General features: G+C 45.4%; 1 protein-coding gene across 1 annotated transcript; it reads right to left on the bottom strand.

Moving 5' to 3' along the window:
* Positions 1–5,771: 5,771 nt before the first annotated feature.
* ETV4 (ets variant 4) lies at positions 5,772–20,325 on the bottom strand. Its single transcript, XM_009880265.1, has 10 exons — positions 20,127–20,325; positions 16,540–16,593; positions 12,705–12,831; positions 11,960–12,118; positions 11,317–11,561; positions 8,468–8,542; positions 8,301–8,369; positions 7,759–7,931; positions 6,590–6,691; positions 5,772–5,993 (listed from the first exon to the last, which is right to left on the bottom strand). The coding sequence occupies exons 1-10, from the start codon at positions 20,323–20,325 to the stop codon at positions 5,772–5,774; spliced, it is 1,425 nt and encodes a 474-aa protein (XP_009878567.1).
* Positions 20,326–20,327: the final 2 nt, after the last annotated feature.

The raw sequence follows: 20,327 nt of genomic DNA on the forward strand, positions 1-20,327 counted from the left end.
AGAATCAGCCTGGGAGACCTCCCAGGGACTCTGCAGGCCAGTGAGGTCTCTTGGTCCCCACAGACATAAACGGTCAGAACAGGCACTCCTCAGCCTCTGCTGAGATGTTAGTGCAGTTTGCTGTGCTGGTTTCTCACTATGTTTGCCTTAACTAAAGTCAGCAGACTTCCTAACTTCTCTGTTATGTGTTCTTGGAAGTGCTTTTTAAACACAGTGTCTGTGGGGCTGTTTAAAAGCATTTTTTTCCTGAAATAAATGTTCCCCTTCATGGGGGAACATTAATTTGTATTGGGATACTTTAATTATGTGGAAATCTTCAAATAGGTAGAAGACAGTTTAGAGATGCAGTGTCAGCCAGTGGGCCGCGCCGAGGTTGCCCCGGCAGAGGGGGGATCCGTGTTTCTGTCTCATAGAATTAAAGCAAAAAGGACAGCAATGGTAGTGCCCCGAAACATGCTTGAAGCTAATTTGGGGAAATGGAAGCAGGTGCCACAATGCAGCAGCCTAGCAAGAACGTCAGAGGCACTTCAGGTGCCATTAGCTATTTCAGCTAATAAGCTCCCCTGAGATACCTCCCTTTCTACTGCTTTGCTTTCTCACCTGATACCCGTCCATAGGTCCATAATGGCCAAGAGAATGGTTATCAATCTCCTAAGCAGAGGTCCTGACTAAGCAGTGACTCTCTGCAGTGCAAAGGAATGTTCAGCTACTCTTTCTTAATAGACGAGACACGAGGGCCTTTGAGCAGTTTACAGCTACCTAAGCTGATACCTGTTGTGTTCTTCAGAAAGAGGAGTGGGCTGCAGAGGAGCTCTGTGCACAGCTGCCCTCCCCGCCTGCAGGAGCAGAGGGGAACATGCGCTCTTTGCCGGCCCGAGGGGTGGGTACCTCTCTGGGGCAATAAGCACTGCCCTCAGGGTTGACTGAATGCTGAGGCCAAACCCGCTGAGGCCTCCATCGAGTTCAGCTGTGCTCTTCTCTGCCTCTGTGTGCAGCACGCCGGCAGGCACATCCCCCTCTGCCATCTCGTTAACGTATCAGCCATCAAGGCATAGAGATCAATATTCATTGTGCAAAATGTTTTCAAACGTTTTGGTAGATTACGTTGCTGTGATTCAAATGCAGAGGAGGATGGAGAGATGTGTATAGGTGTGATTAAGGCTGATTCATTTATCAGAATGAATCTCCTGAGTAAATCAACAAAACTAATGCCATTGCCCTTCTCGAGGGTGCTATACCTCCATAAAGTGTTACAAGGAGACAAATGTCACGGTGTTATTGCCCTTGGAGTTACTATGCTCCCCTGTGACTGGCTTAATTGTCTAAACGACACCCTGCTCCTGCTGAGGTCACCTCATGCCCAAGCCTGAATGCTGAACAGAGCAAGCACAGGTTCTTCCTAAGACTCTTATGGAAACCTCCACAGGAGTGTTTTACACTTTTCTGTGTGGGAGCTGCTTATCTCCCTCCTGGAAGCACAGCTGTGGCAAAGACAAAGGTTCGTGGCTGACCAGAGCAGGGAGCTGGCAAGTCCCACATGCTGACCCCACGCTGTAACTGAAAGGCTTAAAGCAGCAAAGGAGACAAGTCCCTCTTGGGCTTAGGTTAAACGTACTGACCAGACGGGGCCATGGCCAGCTCTGGTTTCCTTTGCTCTGCTGAGCCTCTTAAATAGGTGTGAATGATAATACACTGTACACGGGAGTGTCTGTCTGGTATAGAGCGCTTGATGGTCCCACCAGGCTCTGTGTGGTGGGACAAAAATGGCACCAAAGGGGCAAAAGGGTATCTGCTGCTCTCCTCATCTTTTGAGGGGACACAGCTCAGTTCATGTGGCTTTTGGAGTCTTGGCCTGGCCAGGCCAGAATTTGTTCCTGGCAGATCTCATCCTGACACTCTTCCCAGCACTGCTAGGAATGATGCATCACCCCTTCCGACCTGCCTGAGGCCCTAGGCACATCGTCGAGGCTTTGCCTAGCCAGATGACATCAGCTGTCTGTGTTGTATACAGCCTGAGAAAGATGAATGCACTTTCTAATAACTCTCTTGCCTTCCTGTGCAGTGCTCAACCCATAAAGTGAAATTTTCTGCTGCCTTTGTTCTTCGTTATCACCATTCATACTTATTTCAGAGTATGGAATCTGGTGATAGAATTATGCCCTGGGTTAGACTCCACATATTGCATCAGATAGTTCAGCTCTGCTCGGCAATACTAGGGGCAATTCCTTTACCCTAGACAGTACGCTCTAAAGGTACGTCTGAGACATACTGTAACGTTACATGTTAATTATTTACTATGACCAGAAAGGAACTTCACATCATGTTCTGGGTAATAGATTTATGGTGTTTCCTGCTGGGCTTTGTACCGTTGATACAGCAGGAGTAACAGCAAAGCCATTGCAATAGCAACCACATGGAAAAAAAATCATTCTAGAAAAAATTACAGTAGGATGAAATGACTGCTGAGAACTTATTTCTGGCTGGTCCCAAAGCATCATCACACCCTGAGGAATAAGCTGCAAGGATAAATCTTGAATATAATAAGTAAGCACTAGTAAAAAAGTGTAAGAGTGTTAGGTATATTTGCATCCAGATGTTAGTGTTTGTCGTGAGCAGAACTCTGTCTTTAGAGAGTTTTACATTAAGAATTATGTCTTTCTTACATGCCTAATGTAGAGCAAAGCCCAGCTGTGAATTTGTATGGTGAAGGGGCACTGACTTAAAGATGTGTTACACCAGCTGTATATGCTGTCCCACAGTAACGTGCACTTCTCCCCACTCAAATACCGAAAGCATTCAGCTCGGGAAAAGACAGCTCTGCTGTCTGTGTCAAGAGTTGTTGCGACTTTGCTGTATGAATAGAAATGTGAGTGACTAGATAGCAAAGCTGAAACATCTTCTGTGAGGTGAGATGGGGCTGGCACTCTCAGGACCAGCATGAGAAATTTAGGACACCTGCCTATTACCTCCAACTTCTTTCCCTAATCATCTGCCTCTCTGTCTTGCTGACCTGAAAACACAGTGCATTTATTGACTCCCAGCTCACTGCTCTGGTTATTACAAATCTCTGCCCTTTGGAGGTCACTGCCCCTCAATTATGAGAACCTGATCTTGCTCATTCCCAGAACTACTTAGCAGCTATCGATCTGCTGCACTGACTTGACAAACCTGAGTGAACCACGGAGATAAAATTTCATCCAAACGTCAATTGGCTCCCTGAATTCCCTTTGTGGAAAGAAGATGGGCTGGAGAGAGAGTACCCAAAAGAATACTGGATAAATGTAAAATCCTTGGGAATCCTGCAGATTGAGGTATCAAATAAAAGCAAGCAACTAGTCTCGTTCGTGTTGCAGCAGGGTACAGCCCACACCTGCATTTTGCCTCCAGAAGGCATAAATACTTGCCTTAGGAGGTATCTGACTCTCCTGGGGAAGGTGCAGTGTGAAAGGGCTCCTCCAGTTCAGGGTACCTCCCGTCCTTGCTGCAGCCTTCGCGGAGCCCCCTGGGTGGCTGTGTCCGGGCAGGGCAGTCTGAACTCCACCGCCTGGGACGGGGTGCCACTCTTACGGCTGGGGTGCCCTGTGCTGCCCTGATCGCATCTCCAGCTCAGCAGGCAGTGACATGCTCACTTTCCTCGCAAGCAACCTGGACGTGCTGCTGCTCAAGACAGAGATGAAGCTCAGGGAAAAGCTAATCAAAACCATGGAGCTTGGCTCAGTGGCCAGTGTACCGTCAGTGCAGGAGCGTGGGCGATGTTCTCTGCAGCTGCAGGGAACTGTTCCCCTGACACCAGGTGCAGCCGGAGGTTACGTATTTCATTGCACTCTTTCAGTCCTAGTTGTATGACTGGTTGTGAAGATGTCAAGGGGGTGAAGTGTTCATTTAATGAACTCCACCAAGATTCAGAAGTAAACATGCATCCCCGAATTCTCTGTATCAGCTACCCAAAGCTGCAAGCTGGTGCTGAGGAGATGGGCAAAGCAAGCTCAGAAGGTCAGGGAGGACTAGCCAGGGACTGAATGAAGGTGCACTGGCCAAAAACATAGACCAATTTATTAATTATAGTATTTTTACACTCATAAATAATAAAGGCAGCTTATACCAATGGACAGGTTCCCCTTCACCCTCGCTTCTGGGACACCGGAGGAAATGTGCTTGCCAGGTGGGAGCCGGGCAAGGCAGGAGGGCCAGGAGCTGCTGGAACACCAGGTCTCTGGACCGCACAGGGCACGAAAAGGGATCAGCAGAGCAAGCTGCTCTGAGTATCTGGCCTCTTCTCAGACGGGGAGAGCTGCCTTTCCTGGCCCTCATGCCCAGGGACAAGGCTGGGACAGTTGGCATTAGCCATGCAGGGGAGAGTCATGGGGGGAAATCAGGCTTTCAATCAATATACAGAATTTCCTCCACAGGCTGCCACATTGGCAGCATTGGTGATGCTCGTTTCAGCAGCTGGAACACCAACCTGAAGCAGTAGGAAACAGGCTTTTTCTGTACAGGTACACTGTGCTCCTTGTCTAACTGGGCACATGGTCAGAGCTGCTAATTAAAAAGTGAAGCACCTTTCAGTGAGGATGTGGTGCCTGTTATGAAGGTTCACTATCGTGGAAAACCAGCCAAAGTCTAGTTAAGTTGCATGTGCTGCACTGATAGCTGTCTTTCCAGCACAGCACATCAGGATTTCCCTAAAACATGCAAACATCTCTGGAGGTAAAGTCTAAATTCAGATATTAAGAACTACGTATGGTTTAGGTTACTTTGTAAAGCATTCTCTTAACACACCCCCACCAGGTTCTTTTCTTGCCTCAGATGATTTTCTAGCCAAGTCCAGGATGGGCACACTCAAGAGCCTGATAGGTCTTCAAAGATGCTGAGGATGTTTGTTGAAGAAGTTGTCCAGTTTGGAAACGCCACAACACTACGATGACCTGGTGGCTCAGGCCTTGCTGCCTCCTGCAATCCCTCTACCTGAAGATGACATTGGCTTTGACCTGTGCCCCAGACCAATGCAGTCAGGCAGCTCTGTAGTTCCCCTAAATTGTACGTTTTGCCATGCGCTCCAGGACTGCTCTCATCCTGGCCAGTGCCTCCAGCTACCCTGCTCAGACAGAGTGCCTAAATACCAGATGGCCCTGGCACAGTGTCATGAGCAAGGAGGTGATAAGGCAGGAGCACGCACATACAAGACAAGTATTGCCCACTCCCACAAAGCAGTTCACAGGGAAGGCATATGATCTGGGACCACTGTGTTGCAGCTACCCTGGGAAGAAGGCAAGACTGGCCTCGCAGAGGTGAGTCCATGTGGGTCAGAGCCATCCCTTGCTGAGGGCAGGTTATACAGAAGTTCAGCACTGGAGGAATGGAGTCAGCAGCAGCATTGTAGCATCCTCATATCTGAAAAACAGCCCAGTAGGATGGCATCTCCTCCCTTGCCAGTAAGAGGGACTGTGACAGGCTCATTTGTTCCATCTGGAGGCAGCAATTACCCAACAGACTGCTGAAGCTGCAGCTCTGCTGCTCAGAAGATGTCTGCATGCCTGAAAATAAGTCCCATCCTGACAAATATGAGGGTATTATCACAAGCACACAAGATCCTTGTCAAGTGTCAGGTGATTATCCATGCGTGTGCCTGAACACTCTTCCTGAACAAAGCAGGTGTTCACAGTTCAGTGCCGCCATAGGCTGGCCTGGCAAAATGCTTATACTGATTGAATACGAACCAGACATCTCCTTATATATACAAGCAAGGGTGGCACAGCGTGCTCCCAGCAGTGCTAGTATGGATAGCCTTTGCTGTAAAGCTGTGGAGGGAAGCTCCCAAGGTCCGGCAGATAAGTGGCATTCTCATCCAGGTGAGAAAGAGGCACTGTGTCCTCCTCACTGATCTGCCGGTCAAGCTCTGCCTTCAGAGTTGGCCGCTGGTTATCGGGGAAGGCCAGAGAGAACAAGGCTTCAGGCTCACACACGAACTTGTACACGTAGCGCTCTCCAGCCACCTGCGGGGAAGATATGAGACGAATGCTGCAGGCACACAAGCAGCGCTAGGCAATGCTCCTCAGCAGCAGAGAAGGCTTGCTAAAACATCTGGCTGCTCTAGCCCATTGCCTGAGACATGTCAGAGTTGTAAACTTCTTGTGCTGTCCTCCTGCTTCTCTGCTGCTCCGGTTTGCCCTTGAACAGCTCCTGGGAAATGGGATGCTGCCAGCTGACTCTTTCTCCAGGTAGCAACAGCATCAACAGGCCCTGATCAGTCTGTGCTGTGATAAAATTACACTCACAATTATCCTCTCCAGTGTCCTGGATCTGGAAGGACCATTCCTACCATGCAGGACCAACCCGAGGCAGCCTCTCTCTCACCAACAGCAAGTCTAGACTGATTATATGTCCTTGCAGCTTCATAAATTCCAGCTCTCCTGACTGCAGACATATACAGAAACAGACAGAAGTCATGATTCCCCTTTGTTTTATTTCCCATATGTTGCCTAGATTCAGCTCCTTTACACCTTCCTCATTTAACTGCTGCGAAGAGAAGTTATGGGAAAAGAGAAGCATCACTAAAGCCATAAAAACTCCACCTGCTTTGCCAACTGACCTTCTGCATGATGCCTTTCTCGTAATAGTAGCGAAGGGATCGGCTCAGCTTGTCATAGTTCATGGCCGGACGGTTCTTTTGGATACCCCACAGCCTGGCTACCTGTAGAATAAAGCATCAAAGTGCATGAATGTCTGTGAACCCAACTCACAGGCAAAAGAACATTATTCAGCTAATTCTCTTTTGGGGAGTGATACCACAACGCATACAAACATTTACAGCATTTAAATAATAGACGCAAACAATAATTATTTAGCAATTTTTCAACAAGAAGAGTAGAACTCGAACTGAAGCACCCTATATCACAGAGAGGCATTATCTTTGACACTACAGACCTCATTTGCTCTCACCACTTCTCCTCACCCTCCAGTACTCTGGAAGCTTGAGGTTGCTGAAGCTGCTTCATCCTATGCTACACTTTATCTTCAAGGATGACATTTTTACGAGGAGCCCAAGTACAAGGGAATACCTCCATTGTAAGACCCATGTGCCTTTCTTCTTCCTACATGATTTTCAGCTTTGTCCATGAGACTCAGAAATCTGTTGTAATCATATGTCAGCCCACTAAAATGACTCATCTGCACCGAAAGTGCCCATAAAGGTTGATATGTAGCAAGAACAGTGCTCAATGCAGCTCTCATTGGAGCAAGATATGAACAGATATTACAGGCATATCTGCCAGATATTGTCAGATTTCATCGTTTTTTTTGGAACATGGCAGCATTAGAGATTACACCTTAGTTAATGGCATTTTGATATACAAATACATTTAGACTAGGACATAGCTTCTTCCAGATTTTTATGAAAACTGTGATCAGTAGGGCTCAAAACTCCAAACTTCAATGTCAGCCTCAAGTATGGAGCATGATAAGACAGCACAAGTCACAGCAAGCTTGAGAGTGAAGTGTCTAGAGAAATGGAGGCAGTGGGTAATTTGACTCCCTGTGTTGCTGAGACTCTAAACTTACAAGCAGCCTTTCTTAAACCTGATATTTTTGTTACCCAAGTTTTTTGACATCTTCTGAAAAACTTGACTTGCTGCAGGTTTTACCAAGTACCACTGGTAGGCAGGAGCTTTCACAGGGCAGAGGAAAAGCCACTTGATCATTTGCAGCCTCAGAAATGGTGTCTGCTCCCCCTGAGCCTGTAGAGAAGCTAAATGTTTTCACCTCTTCTGGCTCAATGAGCTTGAACTCCATTCCTCTACCAGTCCAGGCTATGAAGTGGGAATTGGTTGGATCGTCCAATAAAGCCACGAGAAACTGCCAGAGCTGGAGAGATCCCCGTCTCTGGTATGGAGGTCCTTCCCGGTACCCTCCGGCTTCCTGCTTGATGTCTCCCACTGAGAAGAACAAACAAGGTGTTTCTAAGGGTAACAGTGCAAAAACAGTTGCAAAAAAAAAAAGCACATTTCCCAAATGTTTACTTGGAATATTTCAGTTCACATAAACCAGGATTAGAGTTCCAAAACTAGAGTTCCAAAATTAGAGTTCCAAAAGGACCTCTAATGAACCTCCCAATTAAGCTACGTATGCTAGAAGGTTTGTTTGCTGCTAAAAAAGCTCAAGAAATGGGATACCAAAAAGCCAGGTATGAACCACAGCTAACACACCTGCAAAACACAGTGTAACAAACTGTGTAGACAAGTGGCTAGCAAAGATGCTGGATAACCCTATCTTACACCCAAACTGCGGGCCATTCTTTCTCCAACCTTCAAATTTTTCTGGAACAACACAGACATCGTCAGTAAAGGACCTCATCTGCTTGTCATAGCTGCAGCCTGAAAGAGAAAGCCACATAGACAGTCATAAACAAAGACAGGGTAGTACTCAAGGGCAATGGAATGCAGGGAAAGAAGAGAGTCACTGAGTTTCTCACCTAGTGTATCTTCTGTAGTTGAATGGCCTGGATAACTCTCCACATTTATGTACATGGAAGGACAGCCGGGAACATCTACAGAACAATTAACAAATGCATTTAATTAAAAAGCACAGGAGGCAGAACGATCTTGCTCTCCAGAGGTGGATAGGTAAGTGCAGCTGTCTAACGAAAGATCTCTTAGGGTCCTCCTAAAGGGTTAGTGGCAGACTGATAACTTTTTATGTCCTGCCATCCCACCACAACTTCATCTTCGTCGCGCAGATGGAGCACGAGTCTTATGAGGAGCGGCTGAGGTATCTGAGGTTGTTTAGCCTGGAGAAAAGGAGGTTCAGAGGGGACCTTATGGCTCTCTACAACTACCTTACAGGAGGTTGTAGTGAGGTGGGGGTCAGTCTCTTCTCCCAAGAAAGGGGAAGACTAGACAAGAGGAAACAGACTCAAGTTGCACCAGGGGAGGTTTAGATTGGGTATTAGGAAAAATTTCTTCAACGAAAGGGTTATCAAGCATTGGAACAGGCTGCCCAGGGAGGTGGTTGAGTCACCGTCCCTGGAGGTATTTAGAAGACATGTAGATGTGGTGCTGAGGGACGTGGTTTTGTGGTGGACTTTGCAGTGCAGGGTTAATGGTTGGACTCGATGATCTTAAAGGTCCCTTCCAACCTAGACGATTCGATGATTCTATGCTTCCAATCATGAATTACACTAGTAAATTTTTGTGGTGCTATCACATAATGTCCTTCAGAGTAGCCAGGATACCCAGTCAACCACCTATACACCACTCTTAAAACAAAATCTTAGACATAGGCTAAATTTGTACGATACCTTTCCCTCATCTTAGTTTAAGATAACTATGCACTCTGCTACTGCTTTCACAGGTGAGAAGGCACTACATTTTTCCAGGGGTAGTATGATGATGTTAATGGAGAGCAGCAGCATTTGCATGTCTCACAAACGTCATTTAAGATATCTTAAGTCTCCCTGGCTTTTTCACATCATGATAGGGCATTCTCACAAACAGTTGCAAAAGCACAAAGAAAAAAATAGCCTGAGTTTAAAAACAAGCAGAAAGTCTTTTCATCATCTCTGTGCAGCATATATTGTTGCCTGGGCACTACAATTTATATCTTCTGTATCTTGCATTTTCTGAATCAAACATTTTCCATCCACAGCTGAAATGGAAGCTGTAACTGGGAGCTCTGGAAAGATTTACCTTACATTTCCCTCATACACCCGTGTATAGCCATTGCTTTCAGCAGACATTTTGCTGATGCTAAGGGCAGAAGGGTACTGTGAGCTGACAGACTGTGAGTATTACAATCGTAAACTACTCTCACAAAAAGCATTCTTCTGGGCTTGCATATTTTCTTCCCCTGACTGGAAAGAAGGACCCAGTGGAAGCGTAGTATCAGCATAACCACTGTGGTGGATTCTATACCTTCGTAGGAGCTTTTTATTTATGTATTTATTTCTGCTAAAGGAAACAATTTAATATGCCCATTAAAATACCAGGAAACCAGAAGTAACATTCCCTCTAGAAGAGGGTGTTGTGATGTCAGGGTAGCAAGTCTTTGGACAGGTCTGCCGAAAAAATTAAGATTTATCCTTTCTGCGAAAATAAGAGGATTACCTGATTGATCAGTTGTCTAGAGAGCTATATTTGGAATTATATTTTTTTTTCTCTTGTGATCCTCTGAAATCTCTGTTATCTTCTCTGTGTGCCTTGTTTCTATGGGAAGTAGCAGGTGGAGGTTGACACTACAAGAGACACAGAGCAGCACTCTTGCACTTGGCCAAGTCAACCCGGACCCTGCTCTACGCTTGTGCCTGGCCTTGGAATTGGCCAGTTTATCGTTAGCCACCCAAGTCTCTTTAGGATGTTTTAGTTTTAGACTTTTAGATTTGTTTGTCAGAACTAAGCTGGTTTATCTTGTGTGGTAAGCTCCAAAATGGAGCATCAGCTCTCTCTGTCACCTGCTGCAGCCGGTTCCCAGTGGGTGCCAGCTGCTGGTGAGAGACCTCAGCAGTGAGAGCTGACACCCATCAGCTGGGCTGGGAGAGCTGCGTCTTTGCCTCCATTCTGTGAATTAATTTGTTTTGTCTCCAGCCAGGGAAAGGGCACAGGGCCAGACAGGGTCGTGAGCTGCAGCTCAGGGTTGTGCAGTGCAATCCCTGTACCCAGGGCAGCTTTCCTCTGCCAGTGCTCGAAGGTCCCCTCCTGCTGCAGGGATCTGAGACAGTTTTTCTGAACAAGCACCAAGGTATTTGATTCCTTCCTTTCTGCTGCCGTTTACAGAACATTCTCAGTATAATTTCTTCAAAGCTGACTTCACTTCTTTCCCTTTCTACGACCTACCGGTGTACACATCCATGTGAAGACAAAAACTCCCTGTGAAACTGGGAACACCTTTTTCTCCATGTCTGATGGTGAGTGGGCTAATTATGAATTTTGGGAGTCTCCCTAGTGGCTACTTCTTCCCTTGGAAAAAAAATGCATGCCTTTAATCTAGTTTGCATGGGTTTAACATTACCTTCTAGCTCCTGTACTTTGTTAAACCTTTCCACTATCTACCAGAAAGTCCTTCTCAGAATGCGGTACAGAAAGTCAATGTCCCAGCCTTCTCTTGGGTGCAGTTTCAGTGGGCAGTCCAGCCCAAACCATGACACAGACAGACAGACTGTTTGCGTTTCCTGCTACACAGACAGTTTCCCAGACCGCACACACTCCTGAAGATGAAGCAGGACAGTTTCAAAGCCCAAAGACAACCAGTGGTAGATGTTCACCCAGGAGGTTGCTCACCCCCACCGATACCTGGTTTACGCAGTCAGAAAGAGCTTGTTCTGCCTACCTGAGTCATACATGTAGTCCACCTGCTCCTGCTTGATCACCACAGCTGCTGGGTATGGATGGCTGCTGCCTGCCTGGCTTGCTTGCTCATACTGCGAGTCGTGGTACTCCTGTTTGAAGCCCTGATGAGGGTACTGGAGGCAGGGCTCAGACATCTGGCTCTGGTGGGCAACGGGATCTTCCTGGGCCATGCCCTGGGAGGAGGGGAAGGAATGGCACATCTCCGCAGGTGGCTGGTACGCAGTGCTAGAAGAGCAGAGAGGACACGGGATGGCTGCTTTCTTGGCCATCTGATCTTGGCCCTGGTGCAGGGCTGGTTGAGGGACAAAAAATTCCTTGGCCTCAGCCTGTTACTAGGGCTGCAGGAGCTGCATGCAAAGCTGGGGCGAGGAAGGGACCCCAAAGAAAGATGTTTCCAAGGGCAGCTACACAGCCCATCATTCACAGCATCTGATGGGCTTAAGGTTATAGGCTTCTCCAAACCCTAGGCAGCAGTGGTGGGTCTCAGGTGCTTTGGATGGGAGAACGCCTCTGATTGCTGGAAACTGAGCACTTTAATCTGGATGCTGCAGCCCCTCCTCCCTGAATCGACAAGGAGGGCAATCCTTCTTGCCAGTGGCCACCTCCTCCTGGCGGTAACTCACCTGTTTTCGTTGAGGTATCCACAGCTGGATATGGGGTGGGGTGGCCCCGCAGGGGTCAGGAAGCTCCTGTCCTGTCTAGGGAACTGTTGGAGCGGTGACTGTATCGGGATTCCTGGGCTGGGGGACTTGATTCCCACTTGTCTGGGTTGATCATAGGCACTGGGACAGTCAAACAGATATTGGAGCATTACAGTTCTCCAAGAAGGACTTGTGACAGCACCTGGGGAGAACGTGTCACAGGCAGACACGCTGTCCCTCTGTGCAGCCGCCTAGGCCAGAAAACTCCCAGCATAAACTCCTTCTTTTCTGATTATTAGTTACCCCCATGCACAATAGCAATAAACCTTCAAGCAGAAAACTGGGGAAGGTGTCTGTACTGAAGAAGCCGTACTATAACTCAGGCAAGTAGCTGGTACTGTGAGAAACGGTGTAAGGGAGCTCCTTGCAGGACAGATTTTGGAAAGCAATGGAGAGAGACAGAGGCATGTGACAGATGGTCTTAGCATCAGGACAGCTGAGGAACAGCACTAGGGAGAAGAAAAAAGAGGCAAGCCCAGATCTGCTCCACACAGGTCTGAGCAGGCAGCTGTGAGCGGACCCACTGGTTAATTTGTACTGCAGCACATGTGCACTGCCCTTACCCAGCAGGCAGACCAGATTGTTGTCATAACACTTCATTATTAGATAATGCAGTAGCACTTGACTTCATAACAGCTCCTGTCCCTCCCTGTGTAAGCTGTGTTACCTGGCGTAAAGGCACTGCTCGCCATTGGGGTACTGGAATGGCTGCTTATGGTTGCAGGACAGTGTGGGGTCCGAGGACGGACTCTGCGGCTCCTTTTTAATCTTAGCAGGAGGACTGTGAAAAGCTACTGTGGGAGAGAAATGAAAGATCAAGTTGACACTTTTCTTGTTTATGCAGAGATATTTTTATCAGCCAGTAAAGTCGGTTGAGATGCCACCACCTCGTCCTTGCTCAGATGGCTCTGAGAGAAACAAAATACCAACACACACAACTGTTCACTGGACTTCCTTTAGCTCTGTCCTTGTTTTAGTAAGGTCTGTACGATACATCAACCTTAAAGACCAAATCTAAGGTAGTGTTAACATGCTCCGTGATAATCCAGAGCACTCTGAAAAGGATTTAGAGAGGGTATTTCCTAAGCTGTTCAGGGCCGGGAGTGATGTTTTCTGTTACGTCATAAGGGGGGGCGTGCACATATGCTATTTTTCAACACATAAAAGCAAAGGTTTGATTTGCATCATGCAAAATGCTCTTTCATTGACATACCTGGTGAGCATGTCTTTTGAGCAGCATTACCATGTAGCACTGCATTAATTATAATACACTAATATAATGACACATTCTAGATTTCCTGATAGTATCTTCTGTCCTGTAGGACAATAGAGGTAAGGTTTTGTAGACATAGCTACAAAAGCTGTGGGTTTTCTGTGGGAAAATACTATTATATGTGTTGCGTACTATTACAGGCTGACACCAGGCTAACTTGCTCACAGACACCTTACACAAGTAGTGCTTTCAGAAGCACCTAACCAGTTCAGATTGCTAAAATCGCTTTTCCAAAGGAACTGCATCAGCGTTAAAGCACAGTGCAAAACCAAAGTCTGACTTCCAAGCCCTTGCTTTTACTATAATATACCTCAAAATTTGAAGAGCAGCTTGTAGTCCTCTCAGTAGCCTCCCTTTGAAGTATCTAATTTCATTAATTTTATCAAGTTTATACTTCAGCACTCGGGAAAAAGGCCATGCCCTTCTACAGGACACTGTGATCCCTGGGCGGGAGGCTGCCACACTGGCACTTGGCAGCTGCCTGTATCATTTCCAAATGCAGTTTTTCCTTTGCTGGATCTCTTCGACGCTAACAGTCCAACATCCCTGAATGTGGGATCGGGGGAATCTCGTAACTGCTCTGCTCATCCAAAACACCAGCGACAGTCCAGAAAAAAAGTAAAAAGGTTCCTTTTCATTTTCAGTGCACTGGTCTGTGGTCATAGCCTGATGCAGATGAGGAGGGATATTTCTGTGCTGGTTAGAATTTCATGAATAACAAATGTGGGTTGCAGTTTACAGCACCAGGAAGTAGGATGTGGGTATTGTTACTTCTTATGCTTAATTAAATCCAGCAGGGAGCACAACTTCCTCCACTAGTTCCTCAGAAAAGCTTATCCTGGCTGAAGGACATGGTAAGCGTCTTCTACCTTTGCCTCTGGGCTCTGCTGCTGCTGTTAGGAGGTCACTGACACTTAGGAAGGAAAGAAAAGTAACCCCAGAAAGGTACATAGGTCTGGGCTTGTTTTTCAAACAAGGGGAAGATCTGCCCTCCAAATCAAATCTGTAAGCTTTTAATAAGGCTCACTCTCGTCCTTCTTCGCCAGCTTACTCCCACCTCTTCAAGCTGACATGATGCTACTTACAAAGCCCGGGATGTTCAGAGCTGTGATTACAGTTTTAAGGATGGAAAGTAACATCCTGATCTGTTAACACCTCATATTTTTGCTGAGTTTATTTTGGGGCTGACCTGAACTGTATGTGCACCAGCCATCCTCAAGCCAGTTCTCCCTCACATAGAGCTCTAATTGTCCCTTCAGAAGTGCTCCAGCAAGCAGCTATCAAAAGGGCTGGAGGAAGGGCTGCTGCTTTCTCTCTTAGAACAGGATATTAAGGCCAGTTTCTGTTGCAACCATCCTCCCCAAAATTATTTTCTCAGCAAGAAGGGAAAAAAACACCCCAAACCTGACTCCTTTTGCCTGCCTTCAGTTTCAGCCCACACCAGAAAACCCCATCTTTACATCACGCCAGTGCCCAAATGGATCCAAACAGCTTGACAGAATCAATATAAATAAATAAATCCATAAGATACCAGAGCATCATATGGCTTCTGGCTCCTACTCCTTCTGAGGGACAACTGGCTCCCACAGCCAGTCCTGGGGCTGCCGTCAATCCCAGCAGAGGGGCCTGTCCACAAACAGCTCTTGGCACTGTCCAAACTGATGGCAGGTGTGAGTGCGCTGACCTAGTGGGTCTGCCCCACGCCTGGGGTGGATTCGGTATCCCAAGCATGACACTCCTGCATCTGTGCAAACAGCCTGGGCCCAGGGAAGGCTTGAAAGAGAAAAGGGTCGTTCTGTGCCTCAGGCATCTATTTCCCTTCTGTCTGCAGCAGCTCTTTTCAATGTATGTAGTAAACATATACAGAATCCATCTAAAAATGCCAATGTGTCAGCTGAGTCTCAGAGGAAAAAAACAATAATAAATTGCTCTGTCCAGTACACTGAACTCTACTGAAGTTTCAAGAAGCTAGATGTGCTAGGAGCAGCCAACTCTTTCCAGACCCTAATAGCTGGAACAGGCTATTGCATTACTACTGGCTCATTCATACATAGTGAAACACGGGACCAGCCCTCTCCTCAGTTCCAGGTCAAAAAGAGGAAGAAATGAGATATATGACTCAAAGAACAAGTCCGGCTGTGCTGCAGGAGCAGGTCCAGGGGAAGGAGGTAGATAAGAACAACCAGTAAAAGTGCTTCAATTCAGTTTTCATGAAGAAAACCGCCCTGGGCAGAGAGGGGTATCAGCATGGCAAGGGCACCAAAGTTGACTGCACCAGCTTTAAATGGACATCTTGTCTCTCAGCTGCCAGACATGTGTATGCCCAGGGAACAGTGAAGTATCTCCTTGTAGCCTTGACATGCCTGTCAAAAGTCAGGCTCTGGGTTCCTGCAGCTGCTTGCAATACAGAGCTATTCTGAACAGTCTGTATTCACATCAGGCATGTAGATTTAGTCCAGCATCAGCTTCCAAATGAAACGGTGGCATGCTGTGAGGACCAGCTGAAGCAGGTCCAGTGTGAAGAAAGCAGAAAGAGTTGCATGGCCATCATGTGGAAGGTTCCTATACAGACACTTGTACCAGTGCAATATTCAGTTCCTTCATAAGGTGAAGTGCTTTGACCGGTTGTACAGTCTGCATGTGTTTGCAGAGGAGTGTACAATCTGTCCAGTGGACAGTTCCTAAGACCAGAGAGCAAGGAGGCTAGCAAGCACATCTCTTCAGGGACCCTGTGCCCTCGTGCTGTGCTGGGCAGCAGACAGGGCCATCATCTCACAGAGGCCATGCTGGCAACAGACGCTCAGCCAGAGGCCACATAGGTGAGCAGAGCCCCAAAAAAGCGCCTGCAAGAGACATAGCACCAATAAGTCCATGTACAGTCCCATTTCTTTTGCTTTGGGAGGAATAATAGCTCAAATTTTACCATTGTCACAGTAATGCATTTTCTCAGCTGTTCAGGGGCGCCTAGCCATTCACACGTACACGAACTAAAACACACACCTGTTGAAACCACTCTGCATAAGGCACTGTGGTAGTTACCACCTCACAGAGATACTTTTGCATGTCCAGATGTGGACAGTTAGCCTTGGTTTTGTCACCATCACAGCAATGTAGAAATAAAATGAGCACTTCAGCCTCAACGTCTGTGTGTTGCATTTACGTATTTGTTTGGTTTAAATGTATCCTGCCCTTCTCCCCTGAGATGTGTGATCACCCCCACGCTACTTACAGTTTTCTGAATGAAAGTCAGGCACAAATTGCTCATCACTGTCTGGAACCTGAGCTGCCAGGGGAGGGAGGGAAGGCGGGGATGGAGAGAGAGAGAGAGAGAGAGAGAGAGAGAGAGAGAGGGAGGGAAGATTTAGATTTGGCACTTTGTATGATATAATTAACATCAAGGCAGAAATAAGCCTATGCAGGAAAGATCTGAGCTTTGTGCTGGGATGCGCTTTAGTGACTAAGGATAGTTGCCCTTTGGGACTACTGAATACAGTTCTTCTGCCTACAGATTTACCCCTTAACAGCCTGCCAGTTTCCTTCTCCATTACCTTGGAAATAAGGACAACAGCAAGTTTATTAGCTTAGGGTTCAGTTTTCGTTAGAAACATAACATCCAGGGATTTTTAAGCATTTATCATAGGAAAAACAACTGATAAATTTGGAAAGGCTCTGCCACAGTGATGAGTGGAACAGGAAACATCTGTGTCTTCATATACAATCTTTTCAGTAGCTCCAGAAGCAGTGGCTAGCTTGGCACCAGTGAAATAGGCTACAACTTGTAAATCAGCAGAAGGAGAACATTTCAGAAGCAAAAAAGATCAAATTATCCAGTAGCAGGAGAGGGAAATTGTTAATAGTGCCTTGCATGTATGTGTGATTTCACAAATAGGAAATGTAAGAGGAAGTGCTGGTGTAGTCATAGAGAACCTGACAGCAAACAGCTGTTTTTTCCCCATGAATTAGTGCAGAAAGCTTATTTCTAGGCATCTGCCCTGTGGACAGCATTGTTAGTATAGCTCCAGAATAACAGCAAGGTCGAAGATATTAAAATATTTCAAAGACTGTCTAATAAAGATATCTGAAAATCTGCAGAGACCTCATTTACCTTGGAACAGCCTACCTCACTGGACAAGTTGTTGCTGAATGCGGTAAGCAGTGAAATAGTTAACAACATTAGTGTGTCAGTGTTAAGAAGCTTTAGACTTAATGCCTCCTTTACACAAACTGGTGAGGTTCTTTGTATACACAATACACACTATATACACGTGTGTATGAAGTGTATAAAGCACACTTTATAAGTTGATGCCTCTTCATGACTCAGGGGTTCATATTTATTCTGGCTAAAGTGCCAGTTGCCAGAAGAAAAATTAAATTTTTATACTCATTATCTGCTTCATATAGTTGCAATATAGGTAGACGTTTTCTTGTTCTCCCCAAACCAGCATCTATACTTAGAATAACTGGGATACCTAATCATAGATTTGAAGCCCAATCCCAGGTTTATTTTAGTCACTCAGACTGTGTGCATCAACATGTGCCTCACCATCTCCCGCACCGCTGTCAAGATCTGGAGTGCCATAGCTAAAGCTTTCTGACTAAAGATACACTAAGTGCATCTCCCTCCTCCTTGCAATCAGCACAGATAACTAACTACCTGTGCAACTTTTCCTCCAAGGTTTTTTTTTTGTTTTGTTTTGTTTCTCTGAATGCCAAATCACTTTTATAAATTATTCAGCTTGAAGTGAGTTCCATACAGTTATCAACTGCCAGCTTCAAATCATTCCATTTTAACAGATTCTGGTAAAAATTATGTAGAGGAAAACATTAGATTTTTAGTATTAAGGCCTAGATTTTTCAGCATCTATTTCTTTTAAGAGTCATCTGTATGCAGACATTACTCTTTTACCCTGCAAAGGAGAAATCAGGTGTTAATTGACACTATTAAAAATATTCTATGCAGCTAACAAAGAGATACCCCTACGAATGAAATCACACAAACATATATATTGACACATACACACACATGTGGTTTAAATTTGTTAACATTTTTCATGCAGCTGATTGTTGTGAATTTATATTTCCAGTTTGCTTCCTTCCTAGGTTTATTTCTCTTTATTTCAAAAGTAACACTAAGAACTATAAATAAAATAAAATAACTAAATTTCTTAACTAAATGTGGTAGAGGCGGAGAATAAATAACATATTTTGTGTTTTTCTTCTGCATTGTTTAGGAAGGTACTCTTAAGTTTTCAGTAGCCTTCATCTCGTGAACAAATGCTAACATACAGACGTGGACAAGACATTAATGAAAAAAGAATTATTTTCACCATTCAGGTAAACACATACTGGTAAACACAGAAAAACAAACAATAGTTTGCTTCAGATGGTAAATCTTGTTAAAAGTCTGAAAATGGGAGTCACCGTGGGAGAAAGTAGTTCCCCATATATGTGGTCTAAATCTCTGACTATATGCTATGAGCTATAATATATATATTATATATATATATATATATATGCCTTATTTACTCATCATGTATAATAGCAGACTACCTTTCTGTACAGTGCTCTGAGACCATGTGTAACCTCCCCTTCACCCCAGGGTACTCATGAATTCATTCTACAAGCACTTTGCTACTGACAAACATATTGTGAGAGATTCTATGCAAATTCTAGAGCTAGAAATATTATAAAGCATTAGAAAGCCTAAAACTGAAAGTCTACCAGAAATCAGTTCTGAGGCAAATTTGTCTGGTTGGCAGCTCAAGGTTTTTGAAGATTTAAGAGAAACCAGTCTCAAGCACACATGCATGTTCAGCAGATCCATTAGATGACCAGCAATTAATACATCAGAGCAGAAAAATACGTAAATTAGGCATTTCAATCCTGGAACAGCCTCCAGGTAATTCCTCTTGCAAGGAATTACCTCTTACAATCCTTACACTCCTAAACACTGCCTGATCAGTGTCATTTCATTTCAGTGTGAAATGAACATAAAACATTTGATATTTTTTTCTTTAATAATCTTACTTAGCTGCAAATACCATCTTAGAGGCTTAAAAAAAAAAAAAAAAAGAACTGTTTGACAGGATTGTCCTTCACTTGTGGTAAAATTTGGGGAAATAACCCTGCTCAAAATGCCATACATATTTTTATATTATTATTGTCAAATATTTGTTAAGTACTTTTATATTTATCAAGAGTCTGTACTTCAGGATATGTTTTGAGTTTTCTAAAAAATGGGTCATTTTTAGTATTGGATTTGGAGCAAATTCACCATACTGTTTAAACGTAGTTTCACTCGGAATTAACGGGACTCCCCGGGATTTGGCGTTTTCTCTTCATTCAAGCCAAAAGACAAAACAAACTAGACACCAAACTGAACAGTGTGTAAATTCCAGGAAGGTCCCCTCAAAGAATTATCTTTAAAAAGGAAAAAATAAAAAATAAAAAAAAAAAGGAGAAGCACTTCGTTCCCCAAATTAAAAGAATAGTTTATTGTTTGTTTAAGAAAATATCAACGTACTGGCAACCAACAAAGATAAGTGACAAATTAGCATAAAATCCAACCAGTTTCAAGCAGCCTGAAACGAAAATTGTAACCAGGAAAGTGGGCCAACTGCCAAGTTCCATTCATAAGCAAATACCCAGCACAATAGTGTGATTCATGCGCCTTCATTTACACACGCCAGAGGTTGGCGAGTCTGAAAAAAATACTTAGTGCTTGGAGCTCGGCAAGCAAAGCAAAGGAGCAGTTACAAACATCAAAAGACAAACAACTGAAAGACGAACAAAACAGAGCAAGGGGAAGGAGCCTACCTTCTGTCAGCCAAGTCTCCTGGAACTGGCTCAAGTCCTGGAAGAGCTCTGCGTGAAAAGTGAGAGGTTTCCTCAGTGGAGCGCTGGGGAGGGACAGCGATATGCTCCAGGGACGGCGGTGCCGGGCGGAACGCGGAGGTGGGAGCGGAGGCGCGGGGGGAGGACCCGGTCCCTGCCCAGAAGCTTTCGCCGTCCCCATCC

Source organism: Charadrius vociferus, unplaced genomic scaffold (genome assembly GCF_000708025.1).
Source record: "Charadrius vociferus isolate BGI_N301 unplaced genomic scaffold, ASM70802v2 scaffold730, whole genome shotgun sequence".
Lineage (NCBI taxonomy): Eukaryota > Metazoa > Chordata > Aves > Charadriiformes > Charadriidae > Charadrius > Charadrius vociferus.

Bases quoted from the DNA above. Each gene is read 5' to 3' on its own strand.
- ETV4 (XM_009880265.1), bottom strand. From the start codon at position 20,325: ATGGGGACGGCGAAAGCTTCTGGGCAGGGACCGGGTCCTCCCCCCGCG. The intron at 12,832-16,539 runs GTAAGTAGCGTG...TCTCTCCCACAG, and splicing joins TGACTTTCATTCAGAAAACT to TAGCTTTTCACAGTCCTCCT. The intron at 8,370-8,467 runs GTGAGAAACTCA...TTTCTCTTTCAG, and splicing joins AACTACAGAAGATACACTAG to GCTGCAGCTATGACAAGCAG.